The sequence below is a fragment of the Coenobita brevimanus genome, chromosome 74 (assembly GCF_032717465.1).
Source record: "Coenobita brevimanus isolate Jiangsu-jjx chromosome 74, ASM3271746v2, whole genome shotgun sequence".
Classification (NCBI taxonomy): Eukaryota; Metazoa; Arthropoda; class Malacostraca; order Decapoda; family Coenobitidae; genus Coenobita; species Coenobita brevimanus.
In genome coordinates this window covers 36736517-36759907 of record NC_137027.1, presented here as the reverse complement: position 1 = coordinate 36759907, position 23391 = coordinate 36736517, and the positions used below count along the sequence as shown (strand labels likewise).

The 23391-nt window shown below is 43.0% G+C and overlaps 1 protein-coding gene across 1 annotated transcript in view; it reads right to left on the bottom strand.

Moving 5' to 3' along the window:
* Nucleotides 1–325: 325 nt before the first annotated feature.
* Nucleotides 326–23391, bottom strand: part of LOC145407832 (uncharacterized) — a 188793-nt gene continuing 165727 nt past the window's right edge. Inside the window, exons 3-5 of the mRNA XM_080278689.1 lie at nt 4942–5044; nt 3489–3514; nt 326–1791 (exon numbers count right to left, since the gene is read on the bottom strand). Of these exons, the coding sequence (XP_080134815.1) occupies nt 326–1791; nt 3489–3514; nt 4942–5044 (1595 nt within the window). The remainder of the gene's footprint in view (nt 1792–3488; nt 3515–4941; nt 5045–23391) is intronic.

Here is a 23391-nt window from a genome sequence, read left to right as displayed (position 1 = left end):
TTTAACATGCCTGCCATAGTTAAATATGGAATACATAGATCAGGTGTAGGGGATGTGGCTTTCACTACTTGGTTAGCATTTGAACCTTGAAGGATCTGCAGGTTAGGGTGCTAAATTTACATTAATTGCAATTGTCTCTCTTACATCCTGTACGTGAAATGCCATTAGAAGAAAAATCTATTGTACATGATATAATATCGCATCAGAAGAGAAATAATCAAACCCAATAATGACATACAGTAAGTTTTACCAGGGGGTTTGCTTACACTTTTGCATACTCTTGTTATTAATATGACATAATTGTGTTTAAATAACGGGGAATTTGTTATACATATTCGGATGGAACAGGCGGAAGGGACTGATCCTGCTTACTAGGTGACAAGTAAGCTCTTCTTCGCTGTGGTCCTTGCTGCTGACGGCTGGGTAGAGGTGGTAAGGGTCGATGTGTGTCCCCTTCTGTTCCCTCACTCTCCTCTTCCTCTCCTTCCCCCATCTCAGGGAAGGGAACATGCCCAGTCAGATCTGAAGGTACCACTGGACCCTCATCTGCAACATTTGGGGCAGATAAGATGTCAGTGGTGGGTAAGGAGTGTGGACCAGATAAAGCAGGCTGGGTGTAAGATCCAGAGATGGTGCATGGTAATGATGACTTGATTGATGTGGGTAAGGTGTGATGCTGGGCAGTATGAAGAGAGATGGGAGTAGTTAAGGGTTGATTAACGGTCACTAGTAGTCCTGGATGGGAGGCCAATGTTGAGGAAAACGCGTGGTGGGTGGGTAAGGAGGTGAGTGTGGTGTTATGGGCAGGCATAGACGAGGAGAATGTGGGTGTTACTAAAGTGTAAGGAGCAGGAAGACCAGATAATGTGTTTGCAAGGGACAGGGATGGAGGAAGATTAGTGTGCTGTGGTGGGAGGTTGGTGTGCTGTGGTGGGAGGTTGGTGTGCTGTGGTGGGAGGCTGGATTGCTGTGGCTGGAGGCTGGGGTGGTGTGGTGGGAGGTTGGTGTGATGTGTAGGGAGGTTACTGATGGGTGTCTGGATGGGTTGAGGGTGAACCGCAGTTAAAGTGGGGGAGAGTAGTGGATGTTCACCCAGGTGTTGTGGCAGCAGCTCCAGTGCCAGGGGCAGGAGCTGGGGTGGGTGGTAGGGGTGGAAGCCTCCCAAATTATGTTGATTAAGGGCAGCCACATTGGAGCAAATACTGGCTGGCCCTTTGCCCCTCAACTCCCCACCATCTGCACTCTTCCTTCGCTTCTTCTTCCTCTTGTTATTATTATTGTTATTGACTGAGGCTGACGACAGATCTGAGTAGTAGGCGGAAGATGGAGTAGACGTTGAGGCCGAGCTGTCTTGTGTCTCGGACAGAACATACCCAGCATTCTCGTAGGTGCCATGACTCATGTAGGCATGCAGGGTAGCTGGCAAGGGGTCTGGGACCTCAGAATATGTGTTTAAGGAGTAGCGGCCATAACCAGGGTGCCCTGGCCCCCCAGCAGAGTTGAGCTCAGCATATACAGCACTTTCAGTATCTGCATTAACATATGGTTCCTCAGTATATGAGTTCTCTGATCCCTGGGATGAGGTGGGGCGCAGTGGACGCTCCTGTGAGGATCCCCGCCTCCACAGTTTCATAGCCCACCCAGTATGTGTTGTGGCAGCACCGGTCGACACTGTCCCTTCGCTGTTCTCTGTCAAGCCTTTTGCATTTCCACTGCCTATGTTCTCACCCACACTAGTGTTATTGGGTGGTCCTTTGGTCCACGTCCCTCGCAGCAGCCCAGGGCACGAATCTGGAGGGAAACGATTACATATGATTGAAAGTAACATTGTTGCTGGTGTCATTAATAATAGGAGCAATGAAACCCGGGAAAAAGTTACTCAGTTCAGAACACTAATGCAACAGTGGCAGTTTGCCAGTTTGCCAAGCCCTGAAAAAAAAAAAAAAAAAAAAAAAAAAAAAACAGCAGCTCCTGGAAAAGTTTGCCTATGCCAGTAGAATAAGACTGTCATTCTAAAACACAAGAACTGCACCTCACCACCGAAACATCCTGATGAAACGATCTCATAAACACCATTGCTAAAACATATTCTTCCTAGTACTTGGTGTCAGGCTTATGTAATCTCTTTTTATCTACGTGTATAACAGACAAACATTACACATAGTCACACCTTCCTTTTGTTTCTCAACCGTAAGTTGACACAAGCCTCAGCCACACTTAGTGGTATTGTTAACCTGCTGCGTGCCAGCTATTTGTAGCTCTATGGGTCGCCTCCATGCTGGGTTTTTTTTTTTTTTTTGCTAAAATGATAGATTCTGATGAGAAAACAACGAATTTCACCATTAAAATATTCACCGAAGCTCAGAAATGGGTGTTATTGAGTCCTGCATACTTGTATACTGGTATTCTCGCTCCCTCACATTCGCAATGTAGGTAAGAGAAAGCCGTTTTCTATGTAAAGCAGACGCAGGTATTTACGCAGGGAAGGTATAACAATGTTCAGCACACTTTTCTGATTACTTGTTACTTCAACATGTCACAATTTGCGTTTGTCTCTCACTGTGAATGCATTGTCTTACACGTACTTGAAGATAGGTACAACCTGACTTCACTATGTACAGTCCTGGCACTTACAAGAAGACTTGACTTCACTAAGTACTGTCCTTACACTCAGAGGAAAGTATTTATAACTTGATTTCATTATGTATAGTCCTAACACTTACGTGAAAATATTTACAACATGCCTTCACTATGTGCAGCACTGGGTGAGGCCCACAAGTAGAATCAGGGAGAGCGAGTATGAGGGGTGGTAGCGAGTAGGTGTATGGCCTTGACCCCGTGAGGCATGACAGAGGAACAGTTAGCATACATGCCTGCCAATTTTTACCTGTGAATCTTGATAAATGCAGCCATAGTGAATGTTTTAATTTTAAGCTGTTTTAAAACGGCACTGGCACTAACCGCAGATTTTCGTCAGACCGTTTTAAAATCGCACTGGCATGCGGCAGGTTAACCGTAGTCTGTCTGGAAAGCAAACCAATCGACCACAGACAGTCACTGCTGCAAGGCAGTCCATGCAATGAACTTGAGTTCTCTTGTGGCGGACAGCACCTCGCTAAAGCAAGGAGTGGGGAAGTGTGTGGTGGTTTGGTTCCCCTAATCTTAGCCCAGATAGACCTCAGCCACATTTACCCTACATAGTGATCCACATTTACAGTACTCTACCTAGTGATCCTCATTTACTCTACCTCATAATCCATGACACATTTATTCATACCACTTACTTTAAAGACACACACCTTCAAACCTCCTCATATCTCTTAATCTTACCCTAGAGAAGAGACCTCGGCCACACTTACTTTTGCCTCATTTTCATAAACTAGACATAGGTACTGACACTAGATAGGTACTATCTCGGCCACACTTTCCTAATGCCTCACTTTGTTGATTCTGTTCACACACACACTTATTCTGGACGTCTGACTCACCTGTGCTAGAGGGGAGAATCCGGAACCTGTGCAAAGTAAACGGGAATGAATTAAATACAAGAATTGAATCATGGTGGTGTTAATGTCAATTTATTCTTTCACTGCTATATCAAGTTGTAACTTTGGAAAATACTATCCAGCGTTAGTTTTCTTTGAATGTTTGTACCGGTACTTCATCAACTGAGAGGAAAGTGGTAGAGATTTTCTTCCACATAGATATAATTGTAGGGTGGTACCCAGAATATAATAAGACGGACAATGTACCTGAACTGAAAATACTGATACAGGTTATTACCCATTCAGAACCTGAAGCTTTACTGCTGCTAACTGTAATTCCCCAGTAATAGTCAGAATGATAAGATTAAAACTGAGGAAAGGTCATGAATGGGATTTTAATAAACAATCCTTACTCTATAAAGAACACTGATTCTTATTACCTGTCACTTTTGAGCTAGACGTTAGTGAGGTAAATACAACTAAAACAGTGATATCTGCTGAGAGAAAAACTAATAAACACTGTAATACAGGCCAACACCTAGGCACCAATGCCCATTATCCAACTGGCTGTCTCCTTCTGGAAGAGGGTGATGGTATTAACAGGGGTGTGTTAACACATTGGTGGGTCTCGTGAATGATTAGTGAAGTCAAACTTGTGTACTTTGTTACAACAGACCACCTCTCGAACCACTTTACCACTACCTCTGAAATGTTTTCATATGTTGTAGGTACTAACAATTTATTGTTAGTTTATAAGACAGCAGGGAGTGAAGCCTGGCTTGTAATTAGTGATTTTTGCCCACAGTCATATATAAAACTGTCAGGATCTAACCTTCACTTTGTCATGCCACGCATACCAGACAGTAATCTTAATTGTTTAAAATCAAATTTATCTGAATGGCTTGCAATCAAAAAGCATGTTTAAAGCTTTTTTATTCGCAACACCTATTATAAAACAAGCTTGTAGAAATATTACCGTTTACTCAATGCTTTTATGGTCACCACTTGATGGGTTCACCTGCACCCCTTCCCCCCAACTGACCGAGATGGATTATACTTAGTTGATATAATGTTGAAGGACTGTTTGTGCTGTGTTGTGGTGTGAAGGATGGAAATACAGTCAGGGTGTTATGGATTATGCGGGAGTTGTATTTTCTGTTTGTAACTAGGGAAATAGGAAGGGTGACAGCTACAACACAGTTAGGATAGATGACCTTTCCTCTCTTTGCAAAGAGAGTCTGTGAGACTGATGTTGAAAATTAATGTACAGCAGAGTGAGGGTAACAGTAAGACAGCAACAGTAGGGCAAGGATGATAATTATGAACCCAAGTGAAGGCGACATCAAGAGTCAGACAAGAATGATGATGTGGTCCCAAGTGAAGGTGACAGCAAGATTAATACATGGATGATGCCGCGAACCTAAGTGAAGGCAACAGCAAGACATGAAGCACTTACTTGCGGCACCTGAGGAGGACAATCATCACGGCAGCACCCACTGCTGCAGATACTAATGCCACACCCACCAATATGCCCACCATGCTGCCACCCACACCAGGCTCTGCAGAGAGAATGGAAGGCGGCTTAGTCTTGTATCTAACGACTGCATGATAAAATTGTAAGTAGGAATTAAATAATGAGCCAAGGGTCAGGCCAACAATATCTATAGGTTGGCCTAAGGAGATAACTTTGAGCTTCTTGGGCATTTCCCTGGAAGTCTGGGATGGGTACAAGGATGATCAAGCATGCTGCATTTCAAGGGTGGTCAGTGCCATTCCTCTGGCTACGTCATTACTACACGAGGTTCTTTAACCCCTCTACGTGAGTCCTGACCCCTAGCGAAGACTGCAGGTCCTGACATAGAGCAAGCTGGACTGACATATTTCCCAACGCAAGAACCTTTTTAAATTTCTTCTGCAAGTTGTTTTATCGTGTAAAAGCCTGCCTTATAACCAGACATCTTGTGGTCAAATTTTTTGGTAACAAATACGATTCCTGCATATGGTTATAAACTTAATCATCTTTATACTAAGTATTTATCTTACGTCCTTTGACACTGACCACATGATAAAAGATTTTGCATGAATGGTGGAAAACGCATGAGACTAAAAGACAGCTATACCTATAGTGACCGTAAATGTCAACTCCACTGTTAGTCGTTATTTACTGAAGCTCAGTGTAAACATCGTTCTCCAGCACAGCCATGGTGTAACCTATACGTGAAGAGCACCTAACTTATCCATGTCAACATAAGCAAATTTGTTTGTGTCACCACGAGGAAAATGGCTTGAAATTTGCCCACAAACTTTTAAACCGTCGTTCTAGAGGCGTTATATAGATGACACCTTCCTTGTTTCGCAGTTTTTAGGGAAAGCTTTTTGCATAATACAGAATTCACTTCCGAAACCGTCGAAAATATGATCTCTGTTCTTGATATTAAAATAAACAGGTATTCCAGTTCTTTCACGACGTGGGTATACAGGAAAGCAACATTAACTGGTCTCCGCTTAAAAATTGACATCTTTCATCCCCATACAATACAAACGAAATCTGTTGGTAACACTTGCTACAGGAGCCCTTCATATATGTTCACACTAAGTTAATTTCCATGATGTATATATATATATATATATATATATATATATATATATATATATATATATATATATATATATATATATATTTATATATTTATATATATATATATATATATTTATATATATATATATTTATATATATATATTTATATATACATATATGTAAATATATATATATTATGTATATATATGTATGTATATATATGTATGTATATTTATATATGTATATATATATCTATCTATCTATCTATAGCCCGACGCCCTAATCCCGCAAAGGGTGGCCGCAGACAAAACGCCTCCAAGTCACTCTGTCACCCACCATTTGACTACCCTTCCCCCAACTCACCCCCCCCTCCCTCATATACCTCTCAACTCCATCCCTCCACCTCATCCTCGGTCTACCCCTCCCTCTCCCTCCCTCCACCTCACCTACATACACCCTCTTAGTCAGTCTTTCATTCTCCATTCTCTCCACATGTCCAAACCACCTCAGTATATTTCTCCTAATCTTCTCAACCACATCCACATCTACCCCACAACGTTCCTTCACTTCTTCATTCGTCAACCTGTCCCTCCATGTCACTCCACATGCTCCTCTCAAGTAACTCATTTCCACTGCTCTCACTCTTGACTTGTTCCCCTCTTGCAAGGTCCACGCCTCGCTTCCATACGTCAGGGTAGGGATCACAATACTATCATGCAGTGACTTCTTAACTTCCATACTCACCTCCCTATTTCTCATCACTGCTTTCAGTGTACCAACAACCTTCCTTCCCTGCTGTACCCTTTCACGTACTTCATCCCCCAAAGTTCCATCCTTACTCATCACACTACCCAAGTACTTGAATGCACCCACATTCTCCATATCCTCACCATCCAACCTCACTGCACACTCTGTGACTTCATTCCTCTCAAACACCATAACTTTACTTTTGTTTACATTAACTTTCAGCTTTCTCCTCCTACACACTGTCCCAAATTCATTCACCAAACCTTGCAACTCCCATTCATCTTCACTCAACAATACTGTATCATCAGCAAACAGCAACACCGGAAGCTTCCAAATCTCTGTTTGCTGATGATACAGTATTGTTGAGTGAAGATATATATATATATTTATATATATATATATACATAAACACACGGGCAAATCTGACAACTTCTGGCATCTAGTGTCCTCTATATAGGACGGAACTGGGTATTTTCAAATTTTAATAAAAAAGGGAAATCCATGAGTAGGGAGTAGGGACCTTTGAGCTTTGCGACTATAAGCTGACAGGCGTAGGGCGGTACATCTTGCACCCTTCTAGCAAAACCCCTCACACAGAACGTCTTGGAGCTAATGGGATATATATATATATATATATATATATATATATATATATATATATACAGGCAGCTGGGTGTGTATTCCTAACAGCTTAGGGGCCTTTCTAACACTTGTTCCCTAGCCACGCATTTTCTATATTTAATCTCAGTTTTGGACGGTATCTGTCTCAATCTAATCGCTAAAGTTTGTATAAAATAATATTAATATGACGCAGGTAGACATACAGTAAGCTAGCAGAGGAGACGTGCTAGGGTGCCTCCTTAGCTGCCAAGAATACGGGCCCTGGACCCTAACAGAGCACGTACAGAGGGAGTGGGTGACCAATACTAAGCCACACACCACAGATTTTTACGGGCTACTATATAGACAGCTTCATCTTAACACGTAATCCAACAATTAATGGATAATATTATGAATTAGCCCCATACCACAGATTTTAAACAGATAATAAACAGAACCCCGTCAGTAAGAAGGAAGTGAATTATTCAAGATTGTAGACGCTAGAGATTTTAACGCGACAGTAAGAAGCTACATTTGAACTCGTCGAGACCTTGAATGATGCGATTTATTTTTTGCGATAGCCTTAATAGGTTTCTAGGTGTACCTTCACACGAGAAAAGGTGACCCGATACAGTTTGCTACGCGTCTTGATTGACAGATTGCTACGCGTCTTGACTGATAGAATTTCCCTTTCTAGAACTGTATTTTCTGGTGTCGCGTGAATTAAGTACCGAGGTGCACCAACCAAGGCGACAGGGTGAACGCCTTTAGTGTAGAGGAATGGATAATACCAGTATAATAGATACTGAAGAAGCCATATGTACTACGGAGAGGATATCGGCAGCTGAATCTTAACATGAACTGGTATTTTCTCTCTAAAACCATTAGATAATATAAATCTTAGGAAACACTCTCGTAATGAATGGGTAAATGACGGTCATAACAAATCACTTCATTTCTGAAAGTCTCTCTTAAGCTTAATCTAAATGTCTGGAGGAAACAGCAGTGTAAGAAGTACGTCACCAGATTCAATGGGATAAGCTTCGGAGACTTTTAAAAATACAGGGACAAAGCCATGACTGCTACGTGAGGCGCACTATAATCCGGTCAAGTCTAAACACTGCCTGATATTTGAACACTATGAACGTGCAGTCTGGTTGTGTGTGTGTGTGTGTGTGTGTGTGTGTGTGTGTGTGTGTGTGTGTGTGTGTGTGTGTGTGTGTGTGTGTGTGTGTGTGTGTGTGTGTGTGTGTGTGTGTTTTCTATAAGGTTTAGATATTACCACGTTCTTAAAATGTTTATCTTCCCTTACTACTATCTTCATCCCCTCTTCTTACCTCCCTCCCATCTTTCCTTCTCTCTCCCACCTACCTTTCCATCCTACCTGCCTTTTATCTTCCACCCCACCTCTCCCTCCCCTCTCCTCTCTCCTCCCTCTCACCTCCGCTTTCCTCCCTCTCACCTCCGTTTTCCTCCCTCTCACCTCCGCTTTCCTCCCTCTCACCTCCTCTCTACCTCCCTCCCTTTTTCTGTCTGTTTTCCTATTTCTTTCCTCCTCCTCTCTCTCTCTCTCTCTCTCTCTCGTGTATCCGAGTGTGGGTGTAAATTTATTCAACACTCAGTTCCCTGAAGCAAACCAGTCGTCCTACGGGCCACGCACCATAACCTTATCACATACCTCCCTCCTCTCTTTTTTCCTCCCTCCTCACTTTTTTCCTCCCTTCTCCTGTCCTCCATCATCTCAGACAACTCCATCCTCTTTTCTGCAATCCACATCGTCTCCTTCAACCTCTCCTTTTCCTTCTTTGTTCCTTGTCTTGTCTCATTTCATCTTCCTTTTTGCCTCAGAGTTTTCCTTCTCCGTCTGTCTTTATGTAGCTGGTCCTTGTATTTTCCTGGTTTTCGACAGGTTAATATTCTGATCCTGGTGGAAATAACTAAGAAAACTTTTGTGCAGGGAAATGTGTACTATCATCATCAGTCACCATCACTATCATCACTGTCATCTCCATATTCGCCTCCTCTCCTTCTTCCTCCTCCTCCTCCTCCTCCTCCTCATCATCATCATCATCATCAATTATCAATCATTTACCTGTTTTCCACCAGCTGGATAGCGTCTAGAAGCAGGAGGGTAACACAAAAATACAACATTAATGTCAACCGAATGCAAATTGAAATTGAACATATATTCACTCATCAATCAAGCTTTACAAATCCGTCCCGTGACCCTCCTCTATCCATCAATCATCACTCCTTTAATCTATAGTAGGATCGTAAGTGCCCGGGGCTAGGCTACCTTGTCTTTAAATACCTATATCTATGTACACATTACCTAACTTGGCTGCTGCATCCGCTACACACACACCAAAAATTGTGAAAAATTCAGTAGTAGTAGGAATGAGTAAATAATAATAGTAGTAGTAGTAGTAGTAATAGTAGTAGTAGTAGTAGTGGTAGTAGTAGTAGTAGTAGTAATAATAATAATAATAATAATAATAATAATAATAATAATAGTAGTAGTAGTAATAATAATAATAATAATAGTAGTAGTAGTAGTAGTAATAATAATAATAATAATAATAATAATAATAATAATAATAGTAGTAGTAGTGGTAGCAAATAATAATAATAATAATAATAATAATAATAATAATAATAATAATAATAATAATAATAATAATAATAATGATAATAATAATAATAATGATAATAATAATAATAATAATAATAATAATAATAATGATAATAATAATAATAATGATAATAATAATTATAATAATAATAATAATGATAATGATAATAATAATAATAATAATAATAATAATAATGATAATAATAATAATAATGATAATGATAATAATAATAATAATAATAATAATAATAATAATAATAATAATAATAATAATAATAATACCGATAATATTAATGGATTTACAAGTTTATATTGTTTGGCCAGATGAAAATAGGAGTGGAAATTACTTCAACACCTTACAACTACTGCTGACAGAATTTCAAGCACCAGTGGCCTTGTATTTAAGTTCTAGGAGCTGCCTAGTTCGCTCAGGAAAAAGCAAACAGACTATAGCGTTGATGAGGACAGAAGTAGATCCTTCTCTCTCTCTCTCTCTCTCTGGTTGTATGAAATTCGATGAGGCTTAATCCCACAAGCTCGTCGCTTAAGGAGGTTCCCTTGCACCTCTTCCTCAGCTATTTATTTTTTTTATACGACCGGTTAATATAATTTGTACGTTATTAATGAAGATTATGGTGATATTAGAATGACTTAAATAACACAGAAGATGATAGCAAGGTTTAATAAGCACAATAAATCGCTTAGGAAGAAGTGTGTAGTGATATCAGAATGGTTTAAATAACACAGATGATAGCAAGGTGTAATGAGCACAATAAATCGCTTAGGAAGAGGTGTTAGGGAGCTTCCTTAAACGACGAGAATACGGGCCTTTGTATGAACTAATGAGCCTCCTTGGTTGCGACTCAAAAGCGAACCTGCAGTCTGGCTACAACTGAGCTGGAAGTCTGAAATTCCCTGTGTCAAGCTGAAACATACACGCTGTAATGTAGTTTTTAAGGTGACTAGGTGTGGGGGGAGAGGGTGAATCCTTGAGGGAATTCGCGATTATTTGAGTCCGCACTGAGGTTAAAAAAAAAAAAAAAAAAACAGTGGCCGCTAATTCCAGTTATCGACAGCTTATCGGCAGATGTGGGGCTGCTCTGAACACAGGCCGGTTTGCACACCCGTTTCTACACGTAACGTAGTATAACGCACTGCAATCCACACCACATCACACAACACCACGCCACATCATGCCACACGACACCACGCCACATCATACCACACGACACCACGCCACATCATACCACACGACACCACGCCACATCATACCACACGACACCACGCCACACCACACCACACCACACATCACACAACACCACACCACGCCACACCACACCACGCCACACCACGCCACACCACACCACACCACACCACGCCACACTACACCACACCACACCACACCACGCCACATCATACCACACGACACCTCACCACACTACGTCTTGGTTGACTGGAAATGCATTAGCAAACTCATTTTGTGTGTGTGTGTGTGTGTGTGTGTGTGTGTGTGTGTGTGTGTGTGTGTGTGTGTGTGTGTGTGTGTGTGTGTGTGTGTGTGTGTGCTTTTTTCAGAGTGCAACAACTTGGTACTTCCAACTTTCACTTTTTTATTTGTTATGCAAGGAAGAAGGAACCAAAGGCCAGAAGCCCGCAAACCGTCCCTTCTTAGAAAAAAAAAAAAAAACAATACAACAGAGAGCCAAATTCAAGATCCCTTCATTTCGAGATGCCTGGACACACTGCGGTTTAAAGACTGGAGATCATAGAAAGAAGGAAACACGGACAGAGGGAGACAGTTCCAGAATTGACCTGTAGCATAAATGAAGGACTGAGATCGCTGCTACTCGAGACCATTTTATTTAGATTGTAGTAGGCTTCCCCATCTGCAGCGGTTAGATGAAGCCTTCAGTGACCCATCCAAAACAAGAGATCCATCCTAAGTCCAATAAAATCGTCCGGAAAGTAAAGAGTCCGTCAATGTTCTAGAAAAGTTAACTGCTTGTAAATACGCGGAGCTAAAAAAAAAAAAAAATCCCTAAGCAGAACAGAAAGGCTAGCAGAGAAAATACGATACCAGATACCATTTTTTACACTTACTACCATTTTCACTTTCCTATCAAATGAAAAAAAAAAAATAGGTATGGCATTAACTGCAACTGAATACTAGAGCTGTTCCGTGGATGAGAGGGCTAATGCAGGGTTACGCAGCTTAAAACAGTGATCGAAAAGGGAAACTGCGCATGTACCGTTGGGGACAAAAGTTCGCCTAGTATTTCTCCTCATCTACGTCACGTTCCTCAGCAGGTTAATATTCCCAAGCTTTAAGACTTGGCATGTTTCTCTTCCCATTAAAGAAAGTTTGACGATGCCTCAGAGTGGAAAATAACGGACATATCCTAAGTATGACGTAAATGCAGTGGAACAATAGGCGACATTTCTTTCCAGGCTTTCCCACTTCTCTACTGAAAAGATGAAGTTCTGCAATACGGAAATGCGCTAAGCTGCATTTTGTCTCTTTGGCGTTTAAGTACAGAGAGCTCCCAGTTTTTGTTTCAAAACTCTGAATATATCCAACCAACAAAATAAATGAGTTTTGTTTACCCTGGTGGCTCTATGCTGCCTCGGGAAATTATATACCGGTACATATAATTAAGTCTGAATAACTGGATTTTCTTTTATTTCTATACTTAACCCCATCATGGTAAGGCCAACTGTAGTATTCTGTTCCAACTTAAGTCAGACGATTTTATCCAGCTAGTGTTAATAATGCTGTGTTGGTTAGACTAGGCTTGGATAGGGTAAGATAATTAGGTGATCACGTTGTGGGAAGTGTTGCTGGTGGCTGTGTTAACCTTCTCATTGACGGAGTAAGTCGATTATTCTATTCTAGCTAACAAGAGACGACTTTATGTCCTTGAAGGTGAGTCAGTGTTACCATTGTTACAGTACCATTAACCTTCTCATGGTCGGGACAAGTTACGTATTGTAGTCACGCTAGCGACGATTTTATTCAGCTAAGAGTGAGTTATAGGAGACTAAGAGTGATAAAGTATGCATGTGCTTAGATCAGGTTAGGTTAAGGTAGGATATGTTTGGTAAGCAAAATGAACGAACGTGCTGCTGGCCATGAGCGTACCCCCTGATCACGGAAAAAAATAATAAAATAAAATAAAATAAAAGGTCATAGCTACTTCGTTCTTGCCACCACGAGACAATTTACATCCTCGTCCAGGTGTAGTCGGTTGAGGGTAATTATCACACAAATCTCTTACTATGATTTAAAATTTAAATTATTTTCCTACTGCTAAATCTAGACGATTTTTTTCTTTTCCTCAGGAGTGGCATCGCGTCGTCTAAGCGAGAACCCTTTTACTGCGATGACTAATTTTTACTTTATTCTTGATACCCTCCGATAATTTTATTTAGATTTGGAGAGCTTTATGAACTGTAAAAATTAGACAGCGCCTTCATTGGCCCTCTAAGTTACTGGGAAGCTATCATAAGTTCAACAGCATCGTCTCGTGGCAGGAACAATGAAGCAATAGTCACGTTCTCTGGATGAAGGGTTAAATATTGTGGTCGCTGAGGCGTGTGCGAGTGAAGGCATAGAGTGGCGTATCACAACGGGCTGATGGTCAAGGCCTGGGGCGGCTCAATATATACACTTTGTGGCTACAGTATTACACAGCAAGTTTGACGATGATCCGCTCCCACGAGTTACTACTTCCTCTCTGTTATCAAAGTCCAGTATTTTTAGTTTGCAAGAAGATAATAACCACGGATTTTGCAGTCTTTAAAATTCGCCTCAGAGTTACGAGATTAAACTTTATAGAACGATTAGTCTCTGTTGCCCCATCGAGAGAGTAGGGGCCCGGGGCTAGGCTTTTATGTCCAGATACTAAAGGCATGAATGACCAGTCGCTGTGTATATTTTCAAATGGACCATCGTGAGTGTCTATAACTTCATGTTCCTAGTTTTAGCTCTATCCATCGGAAGCGTAGCATTTTCTTATTACAGAGAGGTATTTCAAGTATTTTTTCCAACATCCTGCTCCACATCCTCTCCAACCTTACTTCATCCATCCACCTTTACTCAACCCTTTCATCACCCTCACCTCAACCTTCATCTTCAGTCCACCCTCTCCCCCACCCACACCTCAACCTTCATCTTCAGTCCACCCTCTCCCCCACCCACACCTCAACCTTCATCTTCAGTCCACCCTCTCCCCCACCCACACCTCACCCTCACTTCCCCCTCTTCACTGCCTCTCTGTCTCTCTCTCTCTCTCTCTCTCTGTCTCTCTCTCTCTCATTATCATACATGAATTTAGTTATTTTATTTTCCTGACAATATTTCATACCGCCACCCACATCCACCCACCTACCTCATAGCCCAGCACACCACCCAGGATTTCTGATACCTATCTGAATCTCACTACTCAGCCCTGCAGCCTCACCACCCACCCACCTAACCCATCACAGCCCACCCACCTACTCCATCAGCCCTACCGCCCATCTAACCCACCAGTCCTAACACACACACACACACACACACACACACACACACACACACACACACACCAGTTCTATCATTCTAACACCCACTCACCTCACCAACCCACCTACCTACCTTCCCACCTACCCACCCATCCCACCAGTCCAGCCATCCACACACCCACCCTTGCAGCCACCTACCCTCCTAGCTTGCCACACATGACTCGCCACCCACATTGCTTACCACCCACCTATTCACTCCTTTTACTTCATAATTTCCTTCTCCTTGCCTATCCCCCTCTCCCCTCCCCTCCCCTTAATTCACCACCACCTTCTCCAGATCCACTTCTCCACTCCCTCTCTGCCTCCCTCCCCTCTCCTCCATTCACTCTCCCCTCTCACCCCCTCCCTTTCTCTTCCTTCCCTCAACATTTTCTCAACCCTCTTCACTCAAAGAACATAACTTTTACATTATTCTTGATTTCAATATTTTCTTCCGATCATTAGGCGATTTTATTCAATTTAATAAAGGTATATCTTACTGGGAGAGCTAATGAAGGATGCGTGTGACCCTTCCTGTTTAAAAAGTCTAGGCTGTTTAAAAAAGTGAATAAGTACTAAGATAAAAGTGGAAAATCCGCATCGGCGTGGAAAGTTAATACCTACCCACCCATTTTATACCGCACCTCTCTCTCTCTCTCTCTCTCTGGCTTCGTACCAAACCGCTCATCTTCTACCAAATCTCTCTCTGTCTCTACACCTTCTCGTCCTCTGAATAAGTACCTGATTGTTATTTCCTGCTGCAACTCTCACCTTCTCCCTTTTCCTCACCTTTTGACGTAATACATACTCGTACATACCCATTCCCTACCACACCCTTCTCAGACTAGTTCCTCCTCTTCCTTTGACTTAATTACGTACCTACCCACTTCCTACCACACCTCTCCTCCTCTACCTTCACTCTCCTCTCCCTCTGACCTGATACCTACTTGTTCATTTCCTCCCACACCTGTCTCACCTTCCCCCTTACTCCCCTTTTTTCTTCCTTTGACTTAATACCTACCTACCCATTTCCTGCCACACCCCTCTCTTTACCTCCCTCCATCTTCCTCTCCCTTATACAGCTTACCTGCTCATTATCTGCCACACCACTCTCTGTCTATCCTCTTCTCCCACTGACAGCTTACCTACCTACTCCTTCCTACCACACCTCTCTCACACTGGCTCTCCCTCTTCCCTTGACCCAGCCCACCACCAATTTTCATCATTACTTGATTGCTTACCTACCTACTCATTTCCTACCAATCATCGGCCATCTCTTCATCCTCTCTCTTAGCTTTATACCAAACCACACAGTCCCTACCACGCCTCTCTCCCTTTCTCTCCACCCTCTGTGAATCGACATACAACAATCACACAGGAGTTGAAATATTGGGAGAATTTTTGCGACTCTACTTCTTTCCAACTTATCCCCTCGGCTGCCTACCAACCCAGCCATTTCCTGTCACGCCTCCTAACACCTTCTCTTGCCTCATCAATTCTGGGGTAAGAATTCTCAAAAAAGGCATTTCTTCATACTGTCAATCAGAGAGGGCATCTGTTTGTATATTGTCCCTGGTACCTCTTGATTATTTTATTCAAGGTAACAGACTTTCAACACTAAAGGAGTTACATGCAACCTTTTAGTAATCGACCCCATCGCTAGTGGAGATCCCTTATAAGATACTCGTCTGGTAGAAGTAAGAATAAGCCCCAAGTTACATCACCTTGCTGGAAAGTGGTACAGATGCACATACCAACTCGAAATCTTTCCCCCAAGCGGAATAACAATACAAGAAGGTACAAGAAACCCAAGGCCTCAAGCTGATGGCCTCAAGAACTGACGTGGGTAATGGGTGACGTCGGATGAGATATAGAGATGCGGTGTTGAGATACTGTATATTAGGAAGGGGACTTTGAGCTGGAGGGAGGACAGCCAAACGGTGAGAACAAAGCGTCATGGAGGCGATTTGTTTGTGGTCACCCCTTATACGGGAATAAGGCATTTGGCAATTGATACAGATAGACAGTTAGATAGATAGATAGACTGATTGATAGATAGAAAGATGGATGGATTGACTGGTAGACAGACAGATATATAGATAGATAGATAGAAAAATGAAAAAAAAATACAGCCATACTCAGGAACGTTTGAGCTATTCCCATATTATTCACTTCGAGGAGTAGGGACCTGAGGCTAGGCTAAACTAATTCAGTATAGTTAAAGCTGGATGAGAGAGAGAGAGAGAGAGAGAGAGAGAGAGAGAGTGTGTGTGTGTGTGTGTTTTGAGAAGGGGGGGGACGAGCTGCTCTGCTGGACGAGTCCGGTTTCCTCATTATTACTCTTACAACACCGCTCGTAATCACTATTCTCTCTCTCTCTCTCTCTCTCTCTCTGAATTCTTACCTCCTTCCAAATACTTCTCTTCCCTCCTCAGCCTCTCTTCTCTTCCTTCCACACTCTTCACTCTTGTTCCCTCCCGTCCCCACCCCTCCCCCTCCCCCTCCCCACGCAGCCCAACCTTCTCCCTACTGTCTCACCATCCCTCCCTTTCCTCTCCCCTCACCTCGTTCTTCCGTGCTCTCCCCTTCCTCTTACCCCATTCCTCCTTCCCCTTCCTTCCCCTCCCCTCTCCTCCCCCAGTCCATTTCTTCCCTCCCCTCCCCTGCTCCTTCCCTCTCTCCTCCCCATTCCCTCCCCTCCTCCATCCTCACACCTCTCACCTTACCACCTCAAATAGAGTCATCAGCCTAACACCCGACCCGGCCCCTCCTCCCTCCCTTCATTTCTCCTCCGTCCATCCCTCCATCCTGTTGCCTCCTCTCCTCCCTCCCTCCCTCCCTCCCCTCCCTCTTTCTCCCGCCTCCCACCCCTCCCCACCTTCATTTTTTCTCCTTCGTCCATCCAACCCGCCTCTCTCTCTCTCTCTCTCTCTCTCTCTCTCTCTCTCTCTCTCTCTCTCTCTCTCTCACCTCATGACCTTTTCTCCCACTCCTCTTCTTCACTTTCATCACCTTTTCTGTCGTGTGATTTTTCTTTTTGCACTGTCTGTAAATCGCCCCCCCTTTTTTTTTTCTGTGTTTTCCATATCGACCTTTGCTCTCTCTCTCTCTCTCTCTCTCTCTCTCTCTCTCTCTCTCTCTCTCTCTCTCCAAAAAAAGGCAGAATATACCCCGGTCCGATACCCTAGGGCGGCGAGATGGTGGTTATTGAAGGAGGGATAATGTTGGTAGTTATGGTGGTGGTAAGAGTAGTGTTAGTGGTAGCGGATGGTGGTTATGTGGTAGGTGTTGGGGTGCTGAGATGGTTGTGGTAGAAGTAGTTGTAGATGGCAGCGGTAGTTGTGGTTAAAGGTGCTGAGATGGTTGTGGTAAAAGTAGCTGTAGATGGCTTCGGTAGTTGTGGTTAAAGGAGTTGTGGTAGTTGTGGTTATTTATAATTTTGGTAGTTGTGGTGGCGGTGGTTGATGGTGGTTGTGCTTTTTGTGGCTAATTTTGGTTGTGGTATTCGTGGTAGTCTTCGAGGTGGTGCAATGGTTGTGGCTGAGATGGTTGTGGTAACTGTGAACACGTGTGGTTAAGGGCTGGTTGTGGTAGTTGTAGTATTGACGATTGTGACAATTATGGTAACTGCAGAGGTGGTTGTGACAGGTGTGGTAGCTGTGGAGGTGGTTGTGACAGGTGTGGTAGCTGTGGAGGTGGTTGTGACAGGTGTGGTAGCTGTGGAGGTGGTTGTGACAGGTGTGGTAGCTGTGGAGGAGGCTGTGGCAGTGGTATCTTCAATCTGTTGACTTATATTGTATTTTATTTTAAGGTGAGACAATCTTCAGCTTCTGGTGGATCTCTTGTAGGAAAGGATCTTGAATTTGTCTCTATCTGTTTTTTACTTTTTCTTGGAGGGAACAATATGCAGACTTTTAGCCTTTGATTCCTGCTTCCTTGCAGTAAAAAAATCTCACTTCTCTCATCTGGCTGTAATTCCTGAGAGATTTGCTTTGTTTATCGGTACACTGATGGTTCTTTTTAATATGATGCATTAAGGAGAAAAGTGACTGACGTGTAAAGTGTGAAGCAGACGACGTGGAAGAGCAGGCGAACTTTTTTCCCAGGCTGTGAGGTCTTACATCTTTCACCTGTCTCATTCTCCCTCTTCATCTCTTCTTCTTCCTCCTCCTGCTCTTCCTTCTGTACATATCTTCTGTCATCCTTACGTCACGTACTCCTCCTCCCACTCTTCTTCTTTTTCTTCCTCCTCCTCCCTACCTTCCTCACCTATTCATGTATCCGCGTTGCTTATCTGTGAATCTCCCATACATCTCTCTTCCCCTTCCGGCCTATCTCTCCATCTTACCCATCCTCCTGTGGCCGTTTTCATAAAGAATCTTGTCTTTTTGGCTCCGGTGCGTTTCCATCCACTGACTTTAATCGCCCGTCGTGATTTAATGCAAAATTCGTCTACGATACTCATGATAATTTTGAATATTCCCGATACCTAATAATCACTTCTCCACAGTAAAATTGACGTTAGTTGTAATTAACGATAACGCACGTATTTCGCAGAAAAGGGTTACCTAATATTTACGATTATCAACTTAACATAGCAGTGAAGTATTGTGAATAACTCTGCATCACCGTATTATCCACGTTCTTATTCACACTAATCTGATTGTGAAGTGTCTGGGAGCAGTAGAGACAATGTGGCACAAACATATGATCTTATATATCCATCTCAATTCGGGAACGTGCAGGGTATTTGAGAGCAACGCTAGCTTGTGTTTTAAAGGAAGAAAACTCTGAACTAAATCATTCATCTCACAGTGCTAATTTTCACAGGGTGTACCTTCATAGCCCCTCCCCATAGAATTTCAGTTCATCTCCCCTATTTCTTTGCACACTACGATCATTTCTACACTCCCTCCCCCCGTCACTGTCAGTTCCCATCCGATGACAACTCAAAATACACCTACACTGCTCGCAACCCCCGTTTCTACAACACCCATTTTCACAGGGTGTACTTTCCTGCCCCAGACCCATCACCTACCAACATCCCACACCCCAGGCCATCCCACCCATTCCTTTGCCCACCACACCCGCTTCTTTCTCCCCTTTGACGATTTGCAAGGCACGATGCAGGTCACGCGATATATAAATGCGTTTGTTTTGGTTTCTTCTCAGTACCTCCAGATGATTTTATTGAACTTAATGGAGGCTACATCTAAGCCCTTACTTCTAATAATATCCCACACTAAATAAAATCAGCATAAATGATAAAATACGTAATCGGATTGAAGGGGCTCTGCTGTGTATAACATTGCTTGCTTGCCTATCCGTCTCCACTCACTCAATTACTATGCTTTTCACAACCAATCCAAACGGAATGTTCGGAAGAAAAAATAACAAGAAAATAACTTAGAAATATGTTAACCTCTTGGCTATGGACACTCGTTAATCCTGATCTCTGGTTAACACTTTCAGGTTCAGATATTATCAGTTGAATGAAACCTTCTGATATTGCCAGAAACATTATTGTCAGAGTTATTTCGGCCATGACAGGGTTAATGATATCAGTATTAACACTCTAAGGCCGCTTTATTCCTAAGCTGGAATAAAATCTAGCACTATTCCAACCATAACAGGAATATCTGTCTATCAATCAATTGCCAGACGCCTTAATCCCGTAAGGGGTGGCCACAAACAAATCGCTTCCATGTCGCCCTGTCCCCCGCCATTTCACTGCCCTGCTCCCAGCCCACTCCCAACCCCTCTCGTTTACCTCTCCACTCCATCCTTCCATCTCATCCTTGGCTCCCCCTCCCTCTCCCCCCCTCCAGCTTAATCACATACACTCTTCTCGTCACTCTCTCTCTCTCTCTCTCTCTCTCTCTCTCTCTCTCTCTCTCCCTCCCTCCCTCCCCCCTCCACATGGCCAAACAGGAATAACTGTATCAATAATTACTGTTTCATGATCCCGTGACTCATTCAGCTGAGTAAAATCAGCCGACGTTACCTGGAGCAAAATACTAGAGTTGTCCAGATCATGAGCGGGTTAATGATGCCACTAATTACTCTCTAGTTCCTATATTTTATCTTCTGTTCCATAAAATCGCCAGGCGGTAACTGAAATGCAATACGAGAGAAGATTCGACAGTGAGAGTAAATTTCTTCGTTTGGTTGGCATACTGTATTATTTATTCTTTTTATCATCAGGGGACTTATATACTAATGAGATATATGAAATTGGAGGAAGCAGATGCAGGCTTCACACTCTCACCAGTAGAGGTCCTTCCTAAGATGAAATTATATGCTGGAGACGGTAGGAATACAATAAAAACATGTCCCTAGATTCAAAGGGTTCAGATCTTTTATAAGTAGGATCCCGGCTGGCCCTACGCGGACATTCCATACCATTTGTGTGTCCATATTCGGGCTTATGGTTCATGTAACTCCCCCACCCACAAGTACAGACGGAGACAAAAGTTCTCTGTTTCACCTGTTCTCAGTTTTTCTCCCTTGACCAATATTCCTACTTTTTTAATGCAGAGTGAACCAAAAGCTGGGAACACGTAAACAGTTGTCTGATATTACTGAACAAGACAGACCTAAAATCAAGGGTTTTTGAGATGCCTGGACAAACTGCGTCAAAACTGGAGGACATAGGCAGTGGGAAATACTAACTGAGGAAGATAAGAGGCTTGGTACGCTTTCTGCCTATAGATATGCTACATCTTTGCTACAAAGCATCAGAGAGGAAAGCGACGAACATGCCCTGTGTGTGAAGTAGTCGCAGTGTAATGGTTGGCTGACTTTCTTTCCCAACTGTAATTACCGGGAATGGCAATGTATTTGCTTTTTTTTTTCCTGTCTCCCCTCGCATGCCTGTGTTTATGAGGCGCCTTTAGCTGTCATAATCATCCCTGTCGCTTGCTCGGTATCAGAGGGTTCTTTATACCGCATAAGGGTGGGGCAGGGTAAGGTAGACTAGATCTGGGTAAGTAAGGTTGGGTCAAGTTAGACTAAGTTATGTTAGGTCGGGGTAGGTTAAGCTACGTAAAGTCATCGTAGTGAAGGTTTAAGCTTTCCTCAGTCCTGTCCAAGAATAGTCTCTTTTTTTTTTTCACACTTATTTCTGTTTCCTGACAATTATAGTTAGCTTACCTAGTTATATCCGTGTAAGATGTAGGTCTATAGATATTCCATCAGGATATTTTTTAAAGACTCCTACGGCGACTAGGTACTTTGTTGGAAGAAGGCTGTGCTACAATCTCGGAATCTAGTTGTTCTCCGTATGTGAGCGGGTATTTACTGCTGAGTTTTCATGATTCAGGTGCTCTTTGAATATGCTGACTGGCGCTGACAACTTCCTCTCACCAAATTTGCAAAACTAAGAGAACACTGAGAAGACTGCTTTATGTGAACGCATCTGAGAATTCCTTAACCCGGCGTAACGTGATGGTAAACTGAAGCTCACTTACCTCTCTCCCAACGAAATTAGGAGACACAGAGAACCACTAGACTCCGATAAAGTACCCAGTCGTAGGAGAAGTCTTTTAAAATAACCTGAATTTCTGATGGAATATCTATAGGCCTACATCTTACATCCACATGTCCTTTCTTATTTTCCACTTTTCTACCTACTTCCATCCCTGAGTACCTACCTACTTACCCACCTACCTTCCTGCCTACCTACCCTCCTCTCCACCTTCCTACTTCCCCACCAGTCCACTGTATGTAAGTTTCTGCCTTCCCACCTACCTGTTTACTTTCCTATTTACCTTACATATACATCTTACCAGCCATCTTCCTCCCTCTCCCACCTCTCCATCGACCAACACTCCCCGCATCCCCTACTTACAGACTAACCTCCCTATCCAACCTCACCACCTACCTAGCTACGTATCTGCCTACCTGCTTTCCATCTCCCCACCTTCCAACCTAGCCCACCTACCAACTTACCTTCCTTCCTCCCTACATACCTACTCCTCCTGCCCCTCCTCCTGCCCACATCACCACCCTCCAACTTTCCTACCTCCCCACCCACTTCCCGCTTACCCCTCTCCCCCTCCCTTCTCCGTGTACAACTTGGGGGGAAGGGGGGTCGCTAGCAACGCAAACCCCCTCAACATTCCGGTTCTTGAGCCACACCAAAACACACCTTGGGAGGCCTCGACCCTCTGCACACAGCTTGGTCTCGTCTCATCCCAGCCGGTTCGGCCCACTGTCAGCACGATTTTATCTACTGTGGCCTAATTTAAACTATGCAAACAGTACCTAACCTAACCTACACTGTTCTAGCCTTACCTTTCCTTATCTCACCTAACTTAACCTAACCAGACCTAACCTAACCAGACCTAACCAAACCTAGCCTAACCTATCCTAATCTAACCTAACCTAACGTAATGTAACCTAACCTAACCTAACCTAACCTAACCTAACCCAACCAAACCCAACCCAACCCAGCAAAACTCGGCACTTGCTTAACTCACTCAAGCAACTCGTTTCTCACCTTAACTTTAACCATTTTAACTTGGCCTAAAATTGCCACTTCTCCATCTCGAATACTAGGCCACAAGAAAAGATAAACACTAGAGTATGGTGCTATGGTGACCCGCAAAATATTTTCCTACTTAGCCGCTGAGCTGTGACGAAAGGTTAGCTCTTGAAAATGGTCCTCGAGGTGTTGCTGAAAGGATGTACACCCATAGTTTTACTCCGGAGTTTTAACAAGGGATAAACAGTAGAATATGGTTATAGTCACAAAGAAGTGCTACTGAAATGCTGTAGGGCCCGAGTATTGTCTGATTCTGCTATTAAAC